Below are 23,499 nucleotides of genomic sequence, written 5' to 3'. Positions count from 1 at the left end.
AATTTAAAATTGAAAAGTATTTTATATTTATATAATATTTGAGAATAAAACTATGAGAAGTTTTGAAAATTTAATTCTAGTATGTGTCTAATATTGGTCCGAATAAGCAGAGTATTTGTTTAATTACTTAGCATTAGAAAGAATTAAAAAAGGTTACAAATGAAGAGAGCTATTATCGATAAAAAAAATTATATAAAAATAAATTTATAAATTAACGTAAATTCATAAAATTTGTTAGATTTATTTTATATTATAAATAATTTTATAATTTAATATATCAAATCAAACTTAATTTGTAATGTTATTTTTCTACGAAAGCATTTTCCCAAGATAAAAGGGAGCGCACGTCAGCGTTTCAAATTCATTCATAAATGCCGGAGCGCGGGAACGCACTTTCTCAAAAGAGAAAAAATATGTAAAATAAATTGGCGGGCGAACCCTCCCACCCCCATCCCCATTTCCACTTCACCTAACAAACCCAAAACTGAACTTTACTTTCCCAAACTATCCCCCGCGCTTCCTCTCCATCTACCACTCCTTGCCGCCGCCACCACCACCACTACCCATGGATCAGGACAACCAGAGGAGCCAGCCTCCCGCTTCCACACGAAGCTTGAAGCGGAAGCTGGAGCCTGAATTCGAACACCCAAACGAGGAGAGTGGGGAGCGCAAGGTTCTCGTTCTTGAGCAGCCCCGCCACTGCTTGGCTCCCCAGGACCACGACCTTGTCCCAGAGATACTTGCCCACGTGAATCTCCTCCATTCTACTTTCTCTTCCGCCGAAGCCGATCGCTCCGCCGCCAGGCGTGCCACTGTTTTCCTCTCCCAAATCGCGGAAAACGGTACAGTTTTCGCCTTACGCTTTTATAGATATCATTTGGGTGTGTATTTTTGTTTATGCGTACTGTCCGGATGAACTAGTGAAGAAAAAGATGGCTCGAAGAGTTAAATCAATCGACTCCATATCATCGAGTGGTCAAATATTTGCTAAGTTGCTAATCTGCTGCTTCTGCTTCTTCTTCTTATTCTTCAGATTCGTCATCTCTTTACTATGTGTTAAATCGAAGAATTACATGATTTTGTTGATTTACCTGATTTCTTGAATGTATGGGATTTTCTTGATCATTCCTTGGAGCAGACCGTGAACGATATAATCATTTGATCGAGTAATTCAAATTGCATAGGGTTGATGTGGATAACTTCAATTTTTTCATAAGTTACGTCATGTGAAATATTTTATCTGTGGTCGTTGTTGAGGTTTTTGGTGATTTCTTGAGCAGAGGACATGGTAAACGTGATAGTGGACTGTGGAGCTGTTCCAGCTTTGGTAAAGCATCTCCAGGCACTGGCGGTGGTAAAAGGCGACAGCAGTCCGAGGCCTTATGAGCATGAGGTGGAGAAAGGAAGCGCTTATGCACTTGGACTTCTCGCTGTCAAAGTAATTAGAGTGTATTGTTTTCTTGCTTTTGTTTTGCTTCGGTGTAAATTCATTGGAAGTATTCTCAAATTGTCACATTGTAGAACCTAAATTAGCATGATTTATATGGTTATGATATTTATCTTTTATTGTGATTGACTGACTTAACTTTTGATATTTCTCCTCTGTTTGATGTGGAACTACTTGGCACTCTTAGTAAATGTAAATCAAATTTCTTGAACTGGCCATGCTTGAGTGGTCCTTTTTTATTAGTTGCTATCTAAAAAGTTATTGTTGAGTAATATCTAATGGTAAATTCTAGCTCATTCTTAAAACTAACTCTGTAGAAGGTATGTGTAATTGAAATTATCTGGTTGCATTGGCTTCAGTAATGTTTTCATGTAGATCATTCTGTATAATCTGTCTGTTGGATGAAATCGAATGCTTGTTCATTTGATGACCGTGATATGCAGTTGTGTTGAGCTTTCATTTTGGGTTAGAGAAGCTGATCATACCAAGCCAAAGCTCAACTTTTGGTATAATCACATGCTTTAGTTTGGTTAGTCTTGGCAGTGCATCTCAATTGGAGAAATATTCGACTTTTCATTCACATCTGAGATAAAAGCATGCTAACAAGATAGTAATAGCCAGTTTGGTAATTTGGGGAGTATAATGTAAGATTCTTGGTAGTTTGGGAGTGCAAAGTATACTTTTCCTTTTTATTTATAAACGGAAACTTATTGTGCCGGTGTTGTTGAAAGTGAAAGGTGCTGATGGCTGTCAGAATGAAAGTAGTTTAATTCCATGCGGCATTGGCGGGGCTATCTGCAGTTTTGAAAATTATCTATGCAAGTCCCTGTATGGTTGAGTTTGTTGTGATCTTGTGAGTTGACTCTTAGCAGACTTACTTGCTAGAACCTCTAACTAACTATGAAGTTGGCGAATAATAGGGGAGTAGGGACTAGAAATTGTCCTTGGTCTAGAAGTTTTGGACTTACTATTTTTATTCTCGTAGGAAACATTGGAAAGGTTATTGGATCAGTAATAAGAAGCAAATGTGAATTTTGTTGCTATGGACCTTTGGTGCATAGCCTCACTTCTGGGGTGGTAATTATTGGATGCTCTTTGGCAGAAAATTTTCTGCTCATTTATTGTTCTCAATCAGCTGTTGCTCATTATGACTTATGAGTGGAGGTTTGTAATTGTTTCCTATGTTAATTTGACTTGTATAGTTGTGGAGAAAAATCATAGCATTGCAATGAAAATGGGTTAGTGTAATATCATCAGTAAGGTTAGTCTCATTGTGTAATTAAACATGGCCATGGTATCAATGCAGAATTTGCTGTCCCTTTATGGACATTTGCTCATGGTTTCATTTCAGAGGATATGTTTTAACTTGTACTTTATCTTTGTGTGAATTATTCAGCCAGAACATCAACAACTCATAGTTGATGCTGGAGCTCTACCACATCTTGTGGATTTGTTAAAGAGGCACAAGAATGGTTGTAACTCCCGAGCAGTCAATGGTGTTATTAGGAGAGCTGCTGATTTAATAACTAACCTAGCTCATGAAAATAGCTGCATTAAAACCCGTGTCAGGTTTGTTTGTTTCCTTGCTCTTGCATCTCATTTTTTTCATTCTATCCTCTTCATGATATAATTAGCTGTTCATGGCAGGATTGAAGGTGGTATCCCTCCTCTTGTTCAACTGCTCGAGTATGCGGGTACAAAGGTACAAAGAGCAGCAGCAGGGGCCCTGCGAACCCTTGCATTCAAAAATGATGAAAACAAAACTCAGGTTGATTAGTTATCTCTACTTCATGTTTTTCTTACCACTTCTTTTGGTGCAGTTGCTGATATGAATTGCAAATTGGCAGATTGTAGAATGCAATGCTCTACCAACCCTTGTACTGATGCTTTGGTCTGAGGATGCTGCTATACATTATGAATCGGTTGGCACTGATCTATAGTATCCTATTTCATTCTTCATACTTTGGCTTTGTTAATGCATTTTGCCTTGTTTAAACATTTTTTGACTTTTTTTCTGGAGTTTCTAGGTTGGTGTGATTGGTAACCTGGTCCACTCATCCCCAAAAGTTAAAAAAGAAGTTCTCCTCTCTGGAGCTTTACAACCTGTTATCAGATTGCTTAGGTAACACCGATTTTTCCCTTCTGTTACTCGCCAAATTCACTTTTGCCAAGTAGAACAGATTTTTTGCGTAGATCTATAATTTTTAGATCTGTTAAGTTAAGGAGAACTGAAATTCATGGGCAGATCTATTAATTAATATTTTACTTATTGATTTTTTTTTTTTTTTTTTTTTTTTTTTTTTTTTTTTTTTAACGAAAAAAAAAAAAATCTCCTGTGTACTGGCCACCAATAAGTTCATCATTTTGATGGCAGTTCCTGCTGTCCGGAGAGCCAAAGAGAAGCAGCTCTGTTACTTGGTCAATTTGCTGGAGCTGATTCTGATTGCAAGGTGGATTAAAATTTTATTTCTTTATTTAGAATTTACTGTTTTCATACCTTGAATCCCCTTCTATTGTCGCATATTCTTTTATCGGCTGTTATATGAGGATGAGGTTCATGCAGGTACACATTGTTCAGAGGGGTGCTGTCCGGCCGTTAATTGAGATGCTTCAGTCACCAGATACACAGCTTAGTGAGATGTCGGCTTTTGCACTTGGGAGGTTGGCACAGGTCAGCATCTCTTTTCCTTTTAGTGATTTCTAATAATATTATTATTAGGGATGTATGTTTTCCTGGATTGATAAATAGTTCATATTTTTAGGATACACACAACCAAGCTGGCATTGCTCAAGGTGGAGGTATAATGCCTCTACTCAAGCTTCTTGATTCAAAAAATGGATCTTTGCAACATAATGCTGCATTTGCTTTATATGGTCTTGCAGATAATGAGGTAGAGTTTGTTGGGCCATTGTTTAATTTTAATCTTCACGGTCAGTTTGTCCTTTATCAGTCATCTAATGCTGGTAATCTACTGTAACTGGTTTTAGTTTCTTCTGTAGGACAATGTTGCAGATATTATCAAAGTTGGTGGTGTTCAGAAACTTCAAGATGGAGAATTCACAGCTCAAGTATGCCTTCTTTTTATTATTTATATTTTGAGTTCAGTTTGTATCCTCTGTCTAGATCTTGGTTGATTTTATTTTTTCATTCCTTTGGCATGCACCAAGATTCATTGATCTCCTTGTTCTCATGGCACAGAAAAGTCTGCCCTGCGGCAAATTTTGTTAATTATTTGTCCCTTATAATTGACATGTCAAATTTGCAGCCAACTAAAGATTGTGTAGCAAAGACATTGAAAAGATTACAGGACAAGATTCATGGGCGAGTGAGTTTTACCTTATATTACTGGATTTTTTGGCTTGCATTATGTGCTACTTAGCTGTTTAATTCATTTAATCAGGGTATTTTTCCTTGATAAATATATTCATTGTATAAACATATTTGGTGTGACTAGTGTACCAATTCCTACAATTCCTACAGGTACTAAATCACCTGCTATATCTGATGCGGGTTTCAGAGAAAGCTGTTCAAACAAAGGTGGCCTTGGCTTTTGCTCATCTTTGTGCCCCTGGTGATCAAAACACTATTTTTATCCATAGCAGTGGTACAGATAATCTAGCTTTTCTCAATCGTCATCTTTTCTTCCCTTTTCCTATTTTGGCCTGTAGGTTCTTCATTGGTTTCACCTAGATTTCCATGTTTTAATTTCTTGTTGCTGCACATACATCTGTCTGCAGGTTTAGACTTATTGATTGGGCTTCTAGAATCTACAAGTCTGAAGCAGCAACGTGATGGATCAGTAGCCTTGCACAAGTTGGCTACCAAAGCTATTTCACTCTTTCCTTTGGATTCTGCTCCTCCATCACCAAACCCGCAGGTTCTTTATTTGGTTAGGGAAATGGGATGATGGGGTTCATTATGCACTTGAATTGACCTTATTTATTTTCTTATGTGTGTGGTAGTGTTACCAATGCATATTTTTAGGGTGAGTTGTATGCTGCTTTCTTTATTTGAAGTAGTAATTGAACATCTGCCAAGAATTTGAGGTTTGAATATGGGGTAGATTTACTTTTTCTCCCTATTTCCTGATGAATACCATTTTTCCATTCGAATGAAAAGAATGTCATCCTAATCATAGCAGTTCCAATGCTATGCCTTGAACCTCTTGGCAATCTCTCCTACATTACGGTTATGGGCGAGAAACCGAGTGAATAGTGAGTCATTCATATTAGATTTTTGGATAGGGGTCCACCACTTCCCATCCGATTATTGCTTTTTAAAATTGAATTGGCAGTTTTGATATTTGGTGTTGAGTGCAAATACTTTCCTGACACTGACATAAAATATTGCCAGTTGAATTAAGGCTTTCTGTTTGTTTGTCTTGCAAAACTTTTGTTGCAGGTGTATTTAGGTGAGCAATATGTAAACAATCCTACACTTTCTGATGTCACATTCTTAGTTGAAGGTTGGAATATTTCTTGCATACTCTGTTATTGGATTATTGAGTAAAATGATTTGTTTCTATTTCTAAGCAGCTGATGAATATGAATTTTGATTAACATGACATTCTATGGGTGTGTATGCTTCTTTTATCAGCTAAGCGGTTCTATGCTCACAGAATTTGTCTTCTTGCTTCTTCGGATGCATTCCGTGCAATGTTTGATGGTGGCTATAGGGTGAGTACTGATTTGTTTTAAACCTCGATGCTTGTGTCTGCTATATGATGATCTTGTAACCAAACTTCTTTGGCCATTCATTTTCTCTCCTTTGTCGATCTTTCCTCTTAAAGATAATTTAAGGTGATTTTGCATTAGAGTTCCATCATTATCAGATACATCACAGAATTTTAATGCTGATGAGCTGGTTGTTAGGTGGTCAATCTGATCCGTTTTGTATCTTGCACCTTATATATATATTTTTTTTGATGAGCTGGTTTTTTTTCAAGTATCTTGCACCTTATATTAAAGATAATCTAGCTTCAGACAACTTTCTTTGGCAGAATATTATAGAGTTCGGGGGATTGTATTTATTTATTGTTTTATATGTAGTCTTATGAATTTGTATTGCAGGAGAGGGATGCTAAAGATGTAGATCCGTTTTGTATCTTGCACCTTATATATATATTTTTTTTGATGAGCTGGTTTTTTTTCAAGTATCTTGCACCTTATATTAAAGATAATCTAGCTTCAGACAACTTTCTTTGGCAGAAAATTATAGAGTTCGGGGGATTGTATTTATTTATTGTTTTATATGTAGTCTTATGAATTTGTATTGCAGGAGAGGGATGCTAAAGATGTAGAAATTCCAAATATTAAATGGAACGTTTTTGAGCTGATGATGAGGTGCGAGTTTGGGGTTCTACCTTACATTTTGCTATAATCTATTCGTTCCCTTAATTATTGGAAATCTCAGTAAAAGTAACTTTGTTTCTTTTATATTCCTGTTTATGCTTATTCCCTCTAGCGGCTTCTCATTGCTATAAATAGATGTAAATGGGCCCTACTTTTATGTTGATACTTCCTAATGTTTGTTGTGAATTCAGATTCATATACACAGGATCATTAGAAGTTGATCTGGATGTTGCCCAGGATCTCCTCAGAGCTGCTGATCAGTATCTTTTGGATGGTCTTAAGCGTCTCTGCGAGTATGCCATTGCTCAGGTTCGCCATGGAATTAGTTTGATCTTTGCTTTTCTAATTTCTGCATTATTGGTTAATCTGATTGCCTCTCATTATCTTCTGAAGGATATTTGTGTGGAAAATGTTTCTCTCATGTATGAGTTATCAGAGGCCTTTAATGCTATGTCGTTGAGGCAAGCATGCATACTGTTTATTTTGGAGCAGTTTGACAAATTGAGTGCCAAGCCATGGTATGTTATATCTGTCTGACATCTACTCGCCGGTGTATTGCTCTCTCTCTCTCTCTCTCAAAATGCACTCGCACAAACACGCTCACTTATGCATGTATATATGCATATATACACAACGATAATCATAAACAAACATTTATCTTTTCTAGTAGTGTCACTATTATAATACGAGGCTGTTTGGTTTATATTTAGCTCTTGGGTGAAGGAGATAGCAATGTTACTTAGATTACAATTTGTTTACTGAATTTTAGTAGTGACATAGACTTTGTTCTGTAATACCGTGTGAAAAATCATAAGTCTTCCAATGCAAATATGCAGGTACTCCCACCTAATGAAGTGCATTATACCAGAGATACGCAATTTCTTCACTAATACTCTTTCTAAGCGTATCCAAGCTGATTTGCGGCAAACTTTAGACAGTTAAGCTTGCATTTTTATCTTTGGCTAACTGTTAAGATGGAAGATAAAGCATGTACAGAAAGTTGTAGGTCATTCAACCTAGTCATTGAGCAATCAGGAGTGGATTTTTCATTGCCTATTCAGTTTTTTGGGGGAGATCACGTTTCGCTTGTAAACTATCTAGTTTTTAGTTAGCTTCCTAAATTATAACAAATTTGAATTTACACCCAAAACTAGCAATATGTTTCACACTTCATTCAAGTCTGATAATTAAAATCATGTCACTTGATAAAATCTCTTTTCCTCTTAATAGTTAGATTTTAATCTGGGGTGCAAATTGAAAAATATAGGTAGTTTTGGGTGTAAATTTAAAGTTTTTACAATTTAGGGGGGTAAAGTAAAAGATGTGGCAGTTTGTGAGTGAACAGTGCAGTTATTTTTTGGCTAGTCACTCCCATTGAAGCAATCGCACTTGTGTGCCTCATTACTAGTAATACACAGTGAATGCCGATAGCATCGTAGTGAAATTGTAAGCATTGGCTTTGGCTGTTCTTTTTGGCTTCGGAGTTTTTACCAAGTGGTACCACCGAGTTGGTTTCACAAGTACCATATTCCTCAATCGTAGAAACAAGCATGGTATTCGCAAATGACCAAACCGGCGGTGGACTCCTACAAAGATAAAATGGTCAAAATTGGAAGCTGTCGGACCCGAAAGGCTAAGGGACGCGCACGCTTCCATGATTCAGTCGCAGGTATTCTATATCCAGCAGGGGGAGTGCCAGAGCGAAATGACGTTTATCTAATTTCTTGCTGTCTTTTTTTTTTTTTTTTTGCTTGTCACGTGATAGGCGTGTAGCCATCATCGATTATATTATTATTATTATTATCCAGCAAATGTGCTTATAATCGTTAATTCCCTATGACTATGGCATGAAGATCACCAAGACTGGAGTCACACCATTTCTCTAGGACTTTGATGTACACCTTAGCATTATTAATTTCACCACATGCCATCTTTATCAGTCTTAGAGATGCTCACTTGCAAATTCAAATACATTTCTTATGTTATAAGTGTTCAAAATAAAGTTGACTAGTTATCCAATGTTATGTAATCATTTATTATCATCATAATTGTAATTATTATAAATCTACAACTCTTGTACTACTAAAATAGCGTGCCCATAAATATAAGAGCAATGATACGCATCAGCTGCACTCTCCGCACACTCAATGTGATGTTTTTTTTTTTTTCTTCCTCATCACGGTGTGCTGCGGTTACAGCGGCTGATGTAAATAATTTCTCTAAATATAATACTACGACTCTCGAAGTGTTCACAAGAGAATTTCATGCCTTCTGTTTTATGGTATCAAGAGTCGTATGTAGACTTGCATCTCTATTATGGATCATATTTCGTCTTATTCTTTTCTTTTTGTCAATCCCATAGCCTCCATCTTCCCAATTCATATTCATTCCCTTCTTATTATTAAGCTTACTAAAGATAATTATATTCTTTGGACCTTACCTTAACGGTCAGCAGCTTTATGGATTTGTTGACGACTGTCTCTAGCCCTCCCAAGTTTCTCGATGATATAACCTCTGATCACTCCATGCAAACGACGAATCCAATGTATGCTAAATGGTTCTAGTAGGATCAATTGATCCTTTGTACCTTGATGTTGTCTTTATACGAAGGTGTTCTTGCTCATGTTGGTTGCTCCACATCGAGTGAGGTTTCATCTACACTTGAATAGATGTTCTCCTCTACATTCATTGCTCGTATGATGTATATTTGAGCCTAGTTGTCAAGCATAAAAAAGGGCAATACTACTACATTCACTGATTACTATCAAAAGATGAAGTCTATGGCAGACATCCTTACTGCCATTGGTCAACCGCTACATGATTATGAGTTTGTCTCATACTTGCTTGGCAGTCTTGACACCTCATATGATCCCTTGGTCACATCAATCACCACTCGTGTGAATCCTTTCACTCTTGAGGACATGTATAGGCATCTGCTTAGTTTCAAACTATGCCTTGATAAACATATTGTTGCTAGTGATACTGTTATTGGTTCGAACAATGTTACAGTACGAAATGATGTCTTCCTAAATTGTGGTAGTGGTCGCTCTACTCAACATGAACAGCGCTACTCTTCCTTAGGGTTGTTCACCCGATCCGATCCGACCCGACCCGAATGTGCACACTTCCGAAAACGGAATTCCGCAACCGCTTCCGTTACCCGATTACTCGACTTGATTATTTTCGGGTTTTCTGTTTTTTTTTTAATCAAGAAGAAAAAAAGAAGATAAAAGGTAAAAAACTACAAAAGTGAAGAAAAGAGAAACAATGTTCAAGCCAAATCAGGAAAATAAGAACACGAGTCTTGTTCTTGAAAAGACGAGATTTGGAGTTTTTCAAAAAAGTCTAGATCTGTTGGGACCAGTGGAGGGAGGGCAAATTTTCGTGGCTTCCATGCACCTTGATCTGTTGAGTTTCAAATTTGTGGTTTTTTTTTCCTTTGAACCCAGCTAGTTGTAGAGGACCAAGACATAGAGCAGTAGGTTGTTAAGGGACCCAAATTTCAAAACCGAGAAGATAAAAGATCAGATTTGCAAAATTATTGGTTTTATCGGTTGTAATTCTAGTTCTTTCGGCAGAGAGATATTATCTCCCAATGACACCTTTTCTATCTTCTCTCCCATCCCAGTTCTTTCGGTGAGATACTTCCAAGGATGGCGATACTCAAGAGCTCTCCGATCGGCGATCCCGACTATTTCTTTAGGCTTGGCGTCCAAGAAAGTAAGACTGGTCTCATTGGATTTTTTTGGGTAACGGGTAATACCCAATAAAAAGTTAAACGGGTGCGAAAATTCTGTTTCCGATTTTGAACACAAACGGTTCGGGTGATTTCGGAAAAATCGGCCGGGTCAGATAAGCGGACTTTTTGTTCACCCCTACTCTTCCTTTAATTCTCCTCACGGCAGAGATCGTGGTCGTGGCCCCTCTTCCTTGGAATGTCGCCTAGTTAGCCAAATGTGTGGCAAGACTGACCACACTACTATCAAACGCTTTCACCTTTTTGATATTTCTTTCATGGTACTCAAGCCAACATGGCTGCCTATGCCACTGCTCTTCAGCCTATTGGTGCACATCAACTGGTACCTAGGCATCTCATTAGCAATTAATAAGGTGTGTCAATTTATACATAAACCAATTGATGTTCACTAAAGTGACATAAACAAATCTTGCGGTACCTTAAGTCCACTATCCACTATGGTCTTCTTTTTCAACCAAGCCCCTTCTCCCAGCTTCAAGTTTACTTAGATGCCGATTGGGCAAGTTGCCTTGATGACAGGAAGTCCACTAGTGGATATTGTGTTTATAATTTTGTTTTTAATCTTATCTCTTGGTCATCCAAGATACAGTGCATTGTAGCTCACTCCAGTACTGAAGTGGAATATTTAGCCATTGCAAATGCAACAACAAAGGTTGTGTGGCTTCAAGCTATACTAAGAGAACTCGATATAGTCACTCAACATAAACTGGTTTTGTAGTGTGATAATATTGGTGCAACCTATCTAATAGCCAATCTCGTGTTTCAAGCAATGACAAAACACGTGAGACTTGACTACCATTTCGTCTATGAGTAGGTCTCTTGCAACAATATGAAATTTTGGTTCCTTTTAAGAAAAGACCAAATTGTTGATCTCTTGACTAAATCACTAGTTTTAGTTCAGTTTGAGTATCTACAGTCCATGGTTTCACCATCATTATACTTGCAGAGGATAAACCCAATCACTTTGGTAAACAAGATAAAATTGAGTTATCAACTATTCAAGATAAAGTTAACAAACTCTCAAATGTTACGTAATCAATTGTAATCATGACTCATCACAATTGCAATTTTGTGAGGAGCTCTCTCTCTCTTGCGAATTTCTGCAATTTTCGGTGTTTCTCGGATTGGTGTCACCGAGCTCTTCGCTGAACATTGGTAAGGTTTCTTCTCGCTCACTCCTTGATCTCACTCTCATACACACCCACTCTAATTCTTGACTTCTTTGTACTCCACAAACTTACATTTACAGATTTTCATCACAGAGCACCTTTTATCTCCGTTGCCAACGCCACCTTGGATCTCCACATTACAACAGTAAGCATCTCAGATCCTCTCCTTTGATTTCCCCGTTTGTAGTTGTAACATGGCTTTAAAAAATGTATGGGTTGTAGCAAAATCTTCTTGGGTTTCCACTTCTCCCTCTAAATTCGGCACCGTCGTGTGTGGCCAACAACTTGTAAGCTATATGCATTTACCCCTCTTTATGTCCCTCTTGTTGTGTGCGTGTGTATGTTTTTTGCTTTGTCCCGAGACCTAAACCTCCCTTGATGTACACAAATGTAAACGCCACCATTCGTGGGTTGCCATTGCCAATGCCAACATCCTCGACTGACACTGGTGAGTCTTTTCAATATCAGTGGTGGCCTTTTTGCTATTTCACTATGCACCCTCACTAAATTTCAATTCATAGAATTTTGCACATATTGTTTCCCCTACCCACAATGTATCATTGCTATTTTGGGATCACCGAAATTCCCTCACCAATGTTGGTAAGCCCCTGTTGACTTATTTGTTTGTATTTTACAGTGTATTTTTTATTCTTTAATTTATATTAATTTTGGAGTATTTTCCCTTCGAACCCTCGAATTCCACTCTTTCTCAACAATGTTGACCTTGGATAGTTTAAAGACACGACCAACTTAGCCACTGGGGTCGATTTACATCTCTAAAGGCTTAGGTAACTTCCCTTCTGCTTGTCCAATTGTAGTGATTCCATCGCGTGATATTCAAAATTTCAAAACTCAAGTATTAAAGTTGTAGCTGGTTTACAGGGCAGCATTTACGCTACTAGATAGCATCGCTCCACTTACTAACTTCGTTGGCCACCAACGAGATGAGGTATGATAACGAAAATGTAGACTCATTGTGTGCATTGAAATGTGGATGGCTGGTTGTTTACTGAAAAACTTGTATGCAAATGTGTTTAATTAAAGGAGCATGTAGATTGTGTGATTTATTATTGGATGGTTGTTTTGGGTTTATATGTTTGCTATTTGCGGGATGTTCGTTGCTTAGATGGAGTTGTTGGTTGGCGGGGTTTGAGTGGTGGACCGTTCAGGTTGATATGTTGGTTGAGTTCGGGCAAATATAGTTGGTTATTAGTTTGATAAACCGAGGGGTCAAGGCTTTGAACGGGTGATGGTTTGATTGATGTGCAAGTGTTGAATGATAAAATGAATTCAAGGAGGGAGGGATAAGCTGTTGGTGTAGTGTTATGTAGAAGCTATGTTGTGTAGTTTTAAATAACTTGGACATGTTGATGGAATTGAGTTTGCGGAAATGTAGCTTGGAATTATGGATTTTAATAATTAGATTGAGGTTGATTTGTTGGTCATTAACACTTGGTGTATAATTTATGATTAGGTGGCGAGACTATTAAAGGTTGGACTCAAGACTTAGATAATATGTTGCAATGGTAAGGTAAGTGGGGTTCCTATACTAGACTTTACATAAAAAGAAGTGAACTGAGGTTGATTTTACAAAAATATGCACGTTTTGTTATGAAAAAAAAAATTGAAACAACCTGATCATTATTTGTTTTGCATTACTCATAAAACATGTATAAAAGAGAAAAATATTTATGTCATGACTAGTATAGATATGAGCAAGTTTTTGACATTCTATTTCTGAATTGTGCTAAAAGAGCAAATATGAAATTTGAAAATTTGTTCATGTTATGTGAAGATGCTCTGAATCTGTTGTGATTATGTGAAGATGATATGATTCTATTCAATACTTTGTTTTGATATGATGTGACATCTGAAAACTTATGGCATGACATTCTGATTTTGTATCTAGTTCTGTCTTTGCTTTACTCTGCTCTGACCTTACCACGGGTGTAAAACTATAGCCTCTGTTATATGGTTGGTACCAACTTCTCTGTCTCTGAGTGCATCCACTTTGGAAATAAAGTGGTTTTCTGTATGGTCTTTCCTGTGTGCACACTCAGGGCTTCGAGAATGATAAGGGGAAGATTTACTTCTGTCTTTGTCCAGTTTGGTTACCAGGGATAGCAAAACCCTACCACGGAGGTTAAATATGGCATCTGTTCTGATGTGATGCTCTGATGTGATATGATGATGATGCTTAGTTTATGCCATGCCAAAGGACTTTGGAACATAAATATTTTGAACCATTGCTCTGTTAACTTTGATAACATGTTTTGTTCTGCATGCTGACATTGAAAAGGTTTTATTTTGCATTATGTACTATATAAATGCTCATATTTACATACTGGTATATGTCATATGCTTACTGAGTTGTTGATAACTCACCTCATATCTTCGTAATATTTTTAGATGATTTTGATGACGCAATTGAGAACCAAGATTAGGAAGCATGGGCGGGGTTAGTTGTGGATTATTTATTGAGTACCTAAGGGTACTGTGGTTATGAGGGGAATTAATTTAGAGTAGATGATGTTGTTATTATGTTGATCTGATTATATTGATCTGATTTACTGGGAGATTTATTATTATTATGGAGAATTTGTGGAATTATTAACTTATCTTGTTGGGTTATTTCATTGAAAACTTTGTGAGGATTGTATATATGTTTGGCTGGAATAGGTGAATTCATGTTTATGGAATATTTGGAAATGTTATTTATATTGTGAGGAGATGGTTTTAGGTGACAGATAATAACTCTTCGATCCCTTCTGAGTACGGGTGTTAAGAGAATAGTATAAAAGATCAGTTCCATTATGTACAACCATCATCATGCAATTGGCTTATAATCATCTGTTGTGGCATTGTTAGCTTCTGTAAGAAATTAATTAAAAAAAATGAAAAGGCAAAAAGCAGACCACCATCGTGTTCCTCTAGAAACCATTTCAACGAGAAATGCTGGCCTTCCTCCAAAAACCATTTCTCCCAAATCCATTTCTTAGATTTCATTTGGAAAGAAGTTGTTTGTTTTTGTTGATACTAGAGTGCTTCGTTTGTAGCTTTACTGGTGATTCTTTGTAAGGTTCGGTGTTGTTTTTGAATCTGACTTTTTTCCCTAGAAAAGAAATTTGTTTTGACTCTCAAGACATTTGATATGGTTGAATATGATTGCTTCATGTTTTTCATATACATTTGCAGTGCTTTTACCCACCTTTGGCTTGGGTGCTTTTCTTTGGTGGGTTAGAAGGGATATGGTTCTAGGCATTGTTGGTTGAGCTGTGTTCAAATTAATATCTGAGAAATAAGACTAGGTTCAAGCAAACCAGGTCCTTCAGGGTAAAAAAGAAACAAAAAAAAAAAAAAAATGGAAACAGAAAAAAAAAATGTTGTGAAATATGTAGTACTTTTTTATGCGCTAGTTAATTTGTTTCACCATGTTTGTGAGGGCTAATATGAATTAGTTTTTCATATGCAAAAAGTGAAGTTCAATTGCTTTATTTATTTGTACTTCCTCCTTCCTCAACAATTCTATTTCTACCTTAAGAAGTTCAATATCTCTTTTATCATAACTGTCGACCCATTTGAAATATTCGCAGTATGATAATCTCTATTAACATTATACATAAAACAGATCATGGAGGACATATGAAATTTTTTATTTTAACATATGCAAATGAGTCAGCAGTAAATTCACCTTTGTATTGTACTTTGGACACCCGAAGAAGGTTCATTCAGGATTTTTTGGAGTAGTAGATCTTCTGTGTGTGGCTTTAAGACTACACATGCACACCGGGTCTTCACTCAAGGTATGATTAATAAACGATTATGAAGAAAGTGACGATGACATTTCGATTGTCACAAATGGTATATAACTGCAGTGAATGACTCTCTAGTTTGACAATTCTAAATCAGTCATATCAACCATATCGTTAACGATGTGAAGTACACTAAATACTATAATCCCCTCGCTGCGATGGTGTGTCAGAAGTAGAAAGTGGTAAGAACTATTATCAATGATGGGCAATATCCATGAATAGTACTAGCAAAGACTAGATTTGGGTCTCCTTAGAGACATAAAATATATGTAGGTTTTATATCGAATGAAAGTGTGACAAGAGATATTAATGATAAAAAATTTATGAAAAAGTAGAACCTATTCAATTCTATAAAAAGGGGATAGGTGACTCTCGAGAAATTGTTTCTCTTGTGCAACTTTACTCCCAGGTCCTACCCATAGCTAAAGTAGTTGCATATATCAAAGATGACATAAGTGTAGGCAATGCAAAAATAGTAGTAACAGTAAGATACAAATAAATGTTTCTTTTAACAGATGAGTCAGCTGGTTCCATAGCACGACCAGTGCTTTCATAGTAGAGAATTAAGAATGGATTCCTCCCCAAGTAAAAAGGCAATGTGATATAATTAAATCCAAGTGGTAAATTGCAGCAAATTTGACAAGTAGTAAGTCTTGTAATAACATGCTAGAAAGCAAAGTGAAACATGTTCTTTCACATAAAAATACTTTTAAGTTCCAAACAAATATCCCATACCACCACCAACAACTTATCCTCCATAACCACCAAATTCACTTCACCGTACCCTCCATAAGCACTCCCCCTAGAATCATAAGGTCACTTAGAACTATAACCACCACCACCGCAAAAGCTACTTCTCCAAATTCACCATGTCCATCCCTGAACCCAGCACCAAATGTGGACCTCGAATAGCAACTAATATTGAGGAGTCATAGTAACAATAAATGCTTAGGTAACACTATCTTGATTTAAGCTACATATGCCTACCGACAACCAAAATGGTCTTAAACTACTCTTTAATTTTTTTACACAATACAGTAACACTTACAACAACACAAAATCATATATCAAACAAAAAAACTCATGAAAGAATTGTATATCAAACAAAAAAAAAAAAAAAAAAAAAACACACAAGAGCCTTATTTGCCCTTTAGCCTAGTGAGAGTTCTTGCACATTGGTGAACAAGAATGGGGATGGACTCTACGTGGGGCTTAGGGTTATGTTGGCAAAGATGAAGAGGGAGAGGGAGGTCAAATCAAGGCTTAGGGAGTGAAATTGAAGGAGAAGTAAATTTGAAGAAGGAGAGGGAGGTCGAAGTTAAGGAAGAGGTCAAGAGGGAGAGGGAGGTCGAATCAAAGAAGAAGTAAATTTGAAGGAGAAGGGAGTGAAATCAAGCATTAGGGTTCGTGTTGATAGAGGTGAAGAGGGGAAGGGAGGCCAAAGGAGAAGGAGAATGGAGTGAGATGGAGATGGAGGTTGAATGGAAGGAGAATTGGGTCTTAGGGTTCATGCTGACAGAGGTGAGTAGGGAGAGGGAGGTCGTAGGAGAAAGATAATTGAGTGAAATGGGTGCTTAGTAGGCCTGTGCAAAAGGGCTCTGGATCCGATCCAACTGAAAGACCCGATTAGGTCCCGTCTGAATAAAATCGGGTTGATTGGGTTAAGCAACAAGTGAGTTTAACAACTCTCAAAGTCGGTTGAAACCGATCACTCGACCCTAATGTTTTTCTTTCTCCCCAAACCCTAGCCGTCGTTCTTCCTCTCTGCTTGTTGTCCCTGTTTTTCATCTTTATTTGTCTTCACTTGTGGTCCAAGACCGTTCAGATCTAGAGAAAGAAGAGAATCCTCAAGCAGAGGCTCAAGGTCCCGCCAGCTCTCAACCAGTTTACCAAACCCTTGACAAGAACCTGGTAACAAACCTATTCAAGATGCTTCTCAAGTACAGGTTTGAGGACAAGGCTGCAAAGAAGGAGCGTCTCTTGAAAAGAGCTTGGGCAGAGGCCAAAGGAAAACCTGTAGAAGCAAAGAAGCCTATTATGGTGAAATATGGTTTCAAGCTGAGGTCTGCAGCAAGTTGACTAGCTGATGGCCTTAATATAGGAAGCCATGAAAGGAGCTAGCCCTTTAAATCTTAGTTTTTTAATCTCCTTCTCCTACTTTAAGAGTTCTTGAAAATCCCATTAAAGGTCAAACCACCACCTACTTTTTCCTCCCAATATCATTATTTTCTCTCCTATAACACCTAGAAAGAGTAGCTTTAAAAAGAGAAATTAAATTGACAGAGAGAGAGGAGGAGAGAGTAGTCGATTATGGTTAGTTTAGGGAGAAATTATTTCCTCTCTTTTGTACTCGTCCATAAGAGTTTTGTTCGTTCAAGATTTTTGTTGTCGTCTGTGTCTTTTTGCCCTCCAATGTGTATGGCCAGAACGAATGAGAAGCAAAACAATGGATTTCGACCCAACCCGAATTTTACAGGTCGGGTCGAGCCGGATTAGTGTACCCTTCCTTACGGGTCGGGTCGAATCCAAATCTGGTTTGGACGGGTCGGTGTGCAAGCTTAGTGCTTAGGGTTACAAACTAAGGGAGAGGGAGAGGGAGGTCAAAGCTAAATGAAACATAATGTCTCATAAAGTGAAAAAAAATGCAAGGTTTCACATATAAGACACGATCGTTTCGTTAACTTATGTGGCCCATCACGTCAACGTTTGCACGTCGGTTGCAACCTGGTGTTTACCTCCAGTGTTTTCCATAAAAAATTGTAAAAAAAAATTGTACGTCTATCATTGCTCATATCTTATTATCATTGGGTTCGCTCGAGATTTCATTAACTTATATCTGACGTATGTTAGAATTGACTTGTTTGACTTCAGAAGTATAGAAATAATAGTTGCTTTATTGCGAAGATCTATGTTAGTATCAACATTAGGATATGCAAACATGTGCACATGTAAATAGTAAGAAATATTTGTCGTGAACAATACATTCAAATGAGATTCATTCAAATTTCTTAATTGAATTGGATTGTATAATATATAAAGAGATAGACATAAATATTAAATATTCATGTGAGGTCTATATTATTCGAAATCCTTATGAGGGCAACATTATAAGATACACATAATGTGTCTATAATTTTTATAATTAAAATTTTTATTTAGATAATTGAACATGATGTTTATTCTAATAAATTTATTAATTAACAATTGAATACGTTTTCAACTTAAAAGTTCGAGAATAGACTCTAATTTATATGTAAATGACAGAACACGTTTTTACATGAAAAAAGAAAGAAATTTTTGCAAGTAAGCTTTTATTAAGAAAAAAGAAACTCCTACCACTTTTGGATAAGAGCAATCACAATGGTCTAATCATTTTGCACACAAGCGAACTGGGCACTATAACGATTCTTTACATTTGAATAATTACTATTTTGTTATAAAACTTAAGAGAAGCAGTAAGAAAGTAGAAAGATTGAGAGTAGCTCTTCAGGAGCTTAATATCATTTACTTTGAATTTTTTGTGTTATATAAATGATCTTCAAGACACCCTTTATAAGCATAGGAGGATAAAGAATATGAATGGATGATAATGAATTATTGAGATACATTGATGAATTTTGGAATTCCAAGAGTTGGTACATGAATGAGAATTCTAAGAGTGGGTATATGAAGTGGAAACCAAATGGTCATCCACCAAATTCATATATGCATTTATAAAACTCTCCCTGCATTTTTAACACTCTCCATTGGATAACCATACACAAAGAACATGCTTCATCAAAACCTTGCCAAGGAAAAACTTGATGGAAAAAAAACTTAACGAAGGAAAAAGAGTACAATCCGGATGATCATTTTCTTTCCCTCAAAAGTATGTAGAGCTTCAATAGTTTACAATGAAGTATCCTTGAGTGGACGCGTTCTAATGCTGTGCACAAAATTTTTAAATGTTGCAGTTGGTAATGCTTTGGTGAATAGATCTACTAAATTATCACATGATCGTATTTGCTTGACACCAATATCACCACCCTTCTGGAGCTCATGTGTATAAAAGAACTTTTACAAAATATGTTTAGTTCTATCACATTTGATATAACCTCATTTGATTTGTGTGATACAAGTAACATTATCTTCATATGATGTTGTTGAGCTATATTTGATTATGGATAAACCACACTTATCTTGAATGTGTTGAATTACTGATTTTAATTAAATACATTCCTAGCTTGTTTCATGAATTGCAATTATCTCTAAGTGGTTGGAAGAAGTATCAATTAATGTTTGCTTGACAGATCTCCATGAAATAGATATACCTCCATAATTGAACAGGCATCTTGCTTGTGATTTTCCTTTATACGGATCGGAAAGGTAAACCGAGTCTGCATAACTAACTAATTGAAGATTTGATCATTTTGGATAAAACAATCCTATGTCAACCGTTCCACGAAGGTAGCTTAGAATATGTTTGACCCCATTCCAGTGCCTTCGAGTTAGTGCAAAACTGTATTTTGGATGTAAGTTAACTGAAAATACAATATCTGGTCGTGTGTAATTTACAAGATACATCAAAACACCAATTGCACTTAGATATGGTACTTTAGGACCAAGAATTTCTTCGTCGTCTTTTTGAGGGCGAAATGAATCTTTTTTCATACCAAGTGATCGGACAACCATTGGAGTACTCAAAGGATGAGCTTTATCCATGTAAAAGTGTTTCAAGAGTTTTTCTGTATATGATGATTAATGGACAAAAACTCCATTTGAAAATTGTTCAATTTGTAAACCAATACATTTTTTTCCAATGTCTTTTGTTTCAAACTCATTTTTAAGTAATTTGTGGCTTTCATGAGCTCTTTTGGAGTTCCAATAAGATTTAAATCTTTTACATATACCGCAAAAATAGAAAATTTAGAATTTAACTTTTGGGCAAATTTGATTATTTTCAAATCCTTATTTTATTAGACATTCACTGAGATGATTGTATCACATGTGTTCATATTGTTTTAATCCATATAAAGATCTTTATAGCTTGATAGAATAAATATTTCAAGATTTTATATTACATGTTTCAGGCATTTTATATCCTCCGGGAATTTTCATATAAATGTCATTATCCAGTTATCCATATAAATATGCAGTGTAACCACAACTATTAAATGCATATCCCAACTTTCTATGACTACCAAACTAATAAAAAAGTCTGAATGTAATTGTATCTATTATAGGGGAATATGTTTATTCATAATCAATACTAGGTTTTTACGAGATGCCTTATGCAACAAGTTGTGCTTTATATCTCACGATTTCGTTTTTCTCGTTATGTTTATGTACAAATACTCACTTATATCTAACAGGCAATACACCTTTAGGTGTTTGGACTACAAATTCAAATATTTTATGCTTTGTTAGTGACATCAATTTTGCATGAATTGCTTCTTTCCATTTTGGCCAATCATTTCTACATCGACATTTTTTTACGGTTTTTGATTTATTTTCATCATTACTTTTAGTGATATCAAGAGCAACTTTAAATGAAATATGTTGTCGACAACAATTTTATTTTTTTAAAATAATTTTTCCGTATTTAGATAATGTATCGATATCTCATTATTTTCAGATACCTTTTCCTCTTCGGGGGATTCCACTTCAGGGGATTCTATTCTGAGAGAATTTTGAAGAGAAAGTTTGGATGAATCTATAGTTCTTGTTGCCTATTTTGTGGGTACGACCTATTTAGGAGCACCGATTTATTTTATTTTTGTTTTTCTCTTCTGGGGAGTCTTATCCTTTACATCAATAGGTCTTTCATGTTTTATGCGTGTTTTAGACTCATTAAGTGTTGCATTATTTGATTGTCATACATGGATATTGATCTTTGCTAGAGTATTAGCAACAGGAATATGAGACTTCATTATTTTCTTATTATCAGTCAAGGCATCCCGTAATTGATTTGCAATATTTTATAAATGAATGATTTTTTGAACTTTTGGTTCACATTGATTTGTACGAGAATCAAGATGAGATAACATCAAAGTGTTACATATTATTAACTTTTGTGCTTTTGGCAACTTTTTCCCTCCTAATGGTGAGAAGACTATTTCATCAAAATAACAGTCTTCAAAACGAGCCTTAAAATAACAATAATAAATAAAGGCTCAATATATCTAATGATGTAGGGAGAATCAAAACCAACTAAATTCTAAGTTTACGTTGAGGACCCATGGTGTCGTTTGGATTCAAAGATGAGTTGAGATGAGTTGAGATGGGTTGTGAATAGCAATGAGATTTGTGAGTTAAAGTTGATGAATAACAATGAATAGTAGTGAGATGAGTTGAGATGGATTGCGAATACAAATCGGGGATGCATTGAGGATGTGCAATTGGAACATACACAACACAACCAAAAGTACAAAGATGAAAGATTTTTGGTGGTTGGCCAAATACAAGTTGCAATGGAGAATATTTATTATTGATAGTCGGTCTTATTCGAACCAATGATGTAGCATTGAAACTTTCATGTCCCCAAGTAGAGAAAGGTACATAGTTTTGTTTTTAAAAATAATGGCCGAGCAATTAATTACATACATTTAATAAATGACTTAGTTAAACCATTCTGCGTATTCATCAAAAGTTTTAGATATAAATTCTCCTGCATTATCCAATCGAATAGATTGAATTGGATAACTAGGAAATTGAGCTCGTAATCTAATAATTTTTATAAAAAGTCTAGCAAATGCAACATTTTGAGTAGAGAGTAGACAAATATGTGACCATTTGGATTATGCATTTATTAAAACCATAAAATATCTAAATGGCCCACATGGTGGATTTATAGGTCCATATATATCTCCATGGATTTTTTGAAAAAATAGAGATTCAATAATTATCTTGGAATGGGATGGTCTGACAATTAGCTTTCCTTTGAAACATGCTACACATGGATAATTTCAAAGAATCTACTAGTTCTTTAAGGGATGTCCATATTAACTCTTAATTATTCACCACATCATGCTTGATCCTGAATGACAAAGACAATTATGCCAAAGCATAAAGATCTTCAGATGAGAGCACTTATGGTGCATTACAACATGTGAATAAATTATTTTCAATGCTATATAATATAACTCAGAAGAGAAAGCTGACAATTTTTCTAGTACAATCTTCTGGCCTAAATTTATTGTTGTAATGTAACTGATAAATAATGTAACTTATAATTTATTGTTATATAAGCTGACAGTTTTTCTAATACAATCGACCCCTTTTACTTATTCCTCCATGGATGCTTGATATAGCTCCACCAAATGTTTGGATGTAAGACATGTACGTGACCAATGCCCTTTCATACCACACTTGTGGCATTTATCTTCATATTTCTTTACAAACTTATTCTGTAAGTCTAAATTTTCATCTTACTTTGTCATGGCGTGGTTCCACATCTGGTGGTATGGAGTATTTTTCTTTGAGAAACTTTGAGTATGCTCTCCTTGATTCTGATTTTTTTTTCTATCACGTTCGCGACTACAACCATTGATTCCTTTATTATGATGAAATGAGATTTCATTCGCTTCAGAGAATGGAGTAGAACCGGTTAGAAGAGACTGATGATTTTTCATTAACAACTGATGTTTTGTTTAGCCACTAGTAAATAAGAAATTAGTTCAAAACTCTTAGTAAACTTTTGCATTTGATATTATTGTTGTAGGAGCACATTTGAGGCGTGAATATGTTATATATTTCATTTCAAACAGATCATTATTAGTGGCTTTTTTCTCTACACAATTTCGATTGTGCAACTTCAAGTACATTTAATCATAACGAGCTTTTGGGAGGAGCATGGTCTTATGGTACACATATTACTCACTTAAACTATCCCATAGAATCAATGGATCTTTTATTGTGAGGTACTCAATCTTCAATAAAAGTATTGTTTTAGAGCGATCCTTCAGGGATGCTTCATTTCTTTCC

The 23,499-nt window shown here is 36.0% G+C and overlaps 1 protein-coding gene across 1 annotated transcript; it reads left to right on the top strand.

The window, feature by feature from the left end:
- The first annotated feature begins 429 nt into the window (after positions 1–429).
- LOC121259419 (ARM REPEAT PROTEIN INTERACTING WITH ABF2-like) lies at positions 430–8,200 on the top strand. Its single transcript, XM_041161012.1, has 19 exons — positions 430–842; positions 1,281–1,438; positions 2,844–3,016; positions 3,095–3,215; positions 3,295–3,369; positions 3,475–3,569; positions 3,822–3,897; positions 4,011–4,118; positions 4,210–4,338; positions 4,448–4,516; positions 4,714–4,773; positions 4,929–5,052; positions 5,186–5,325; positions 5,850–5,913; positions 6,045–6,124; positions 6,726–6,790; positions 6,991–7,108; positions 7,193–7,317; positions 7,636–8,200. The coding sequence occupies exons 1-19, from the start codon at positions 566–568 to the stop codon at positions 7,739–7,741; spliced, it is 2,163 nt and encodes a 720-aa protein (XP_041016946.1). The 5' UTR covers positions 430–565; the 3' UTR covers positions 7,742–8,200.
- The last annotated feature ends 15,299 nt before the right edge of the window (positions 8,201–23,499 follow it).

The sequence above is a fragment of the Juglans microcarpa x Juglans regia genome, chromosome 4D (assembly GCF_004785595.1).
Source record: "Juglans microcarpa x Juglans regia isolate MS1-56 chromosome 4D, Jm3101_v1.0, whole genome shotgun sequence".
NCBI lineage: Eukaryota > Viridiplantae > Streptophyta > Magnoliopsida > Fagales > Juglandaceae > Juglans > Juglans microcarpa x Juglans regia.
This window is presented reverse-complemented; position numbering and strand designations above follow the sequence as displayed.

Bases quoted from the DNA above. Each gene is read 5' to 3' on its own strand.
- LOC121259419 (XM_041161012.1), top strand. From the start codon at position 566: ATGGATCAGGACAACCAGAGGAGCCAGCCTCCCGCTTCCACACGAAGC. The intron at 6,125-6,725 runs GTGAGTACTGAT...TTTGTATTGCAG, and splicing joins TGTTTGATGGTGGCTATAGG to GAGAGGGATGCTAAAGATGT. The intron at 7,318-7,635 runs GTATGTTATATC...GCAAATATGCAG, and splicing joins AAATTGAGTGCCAAGCCATG to GTACTCCCACCTAATGAAGT.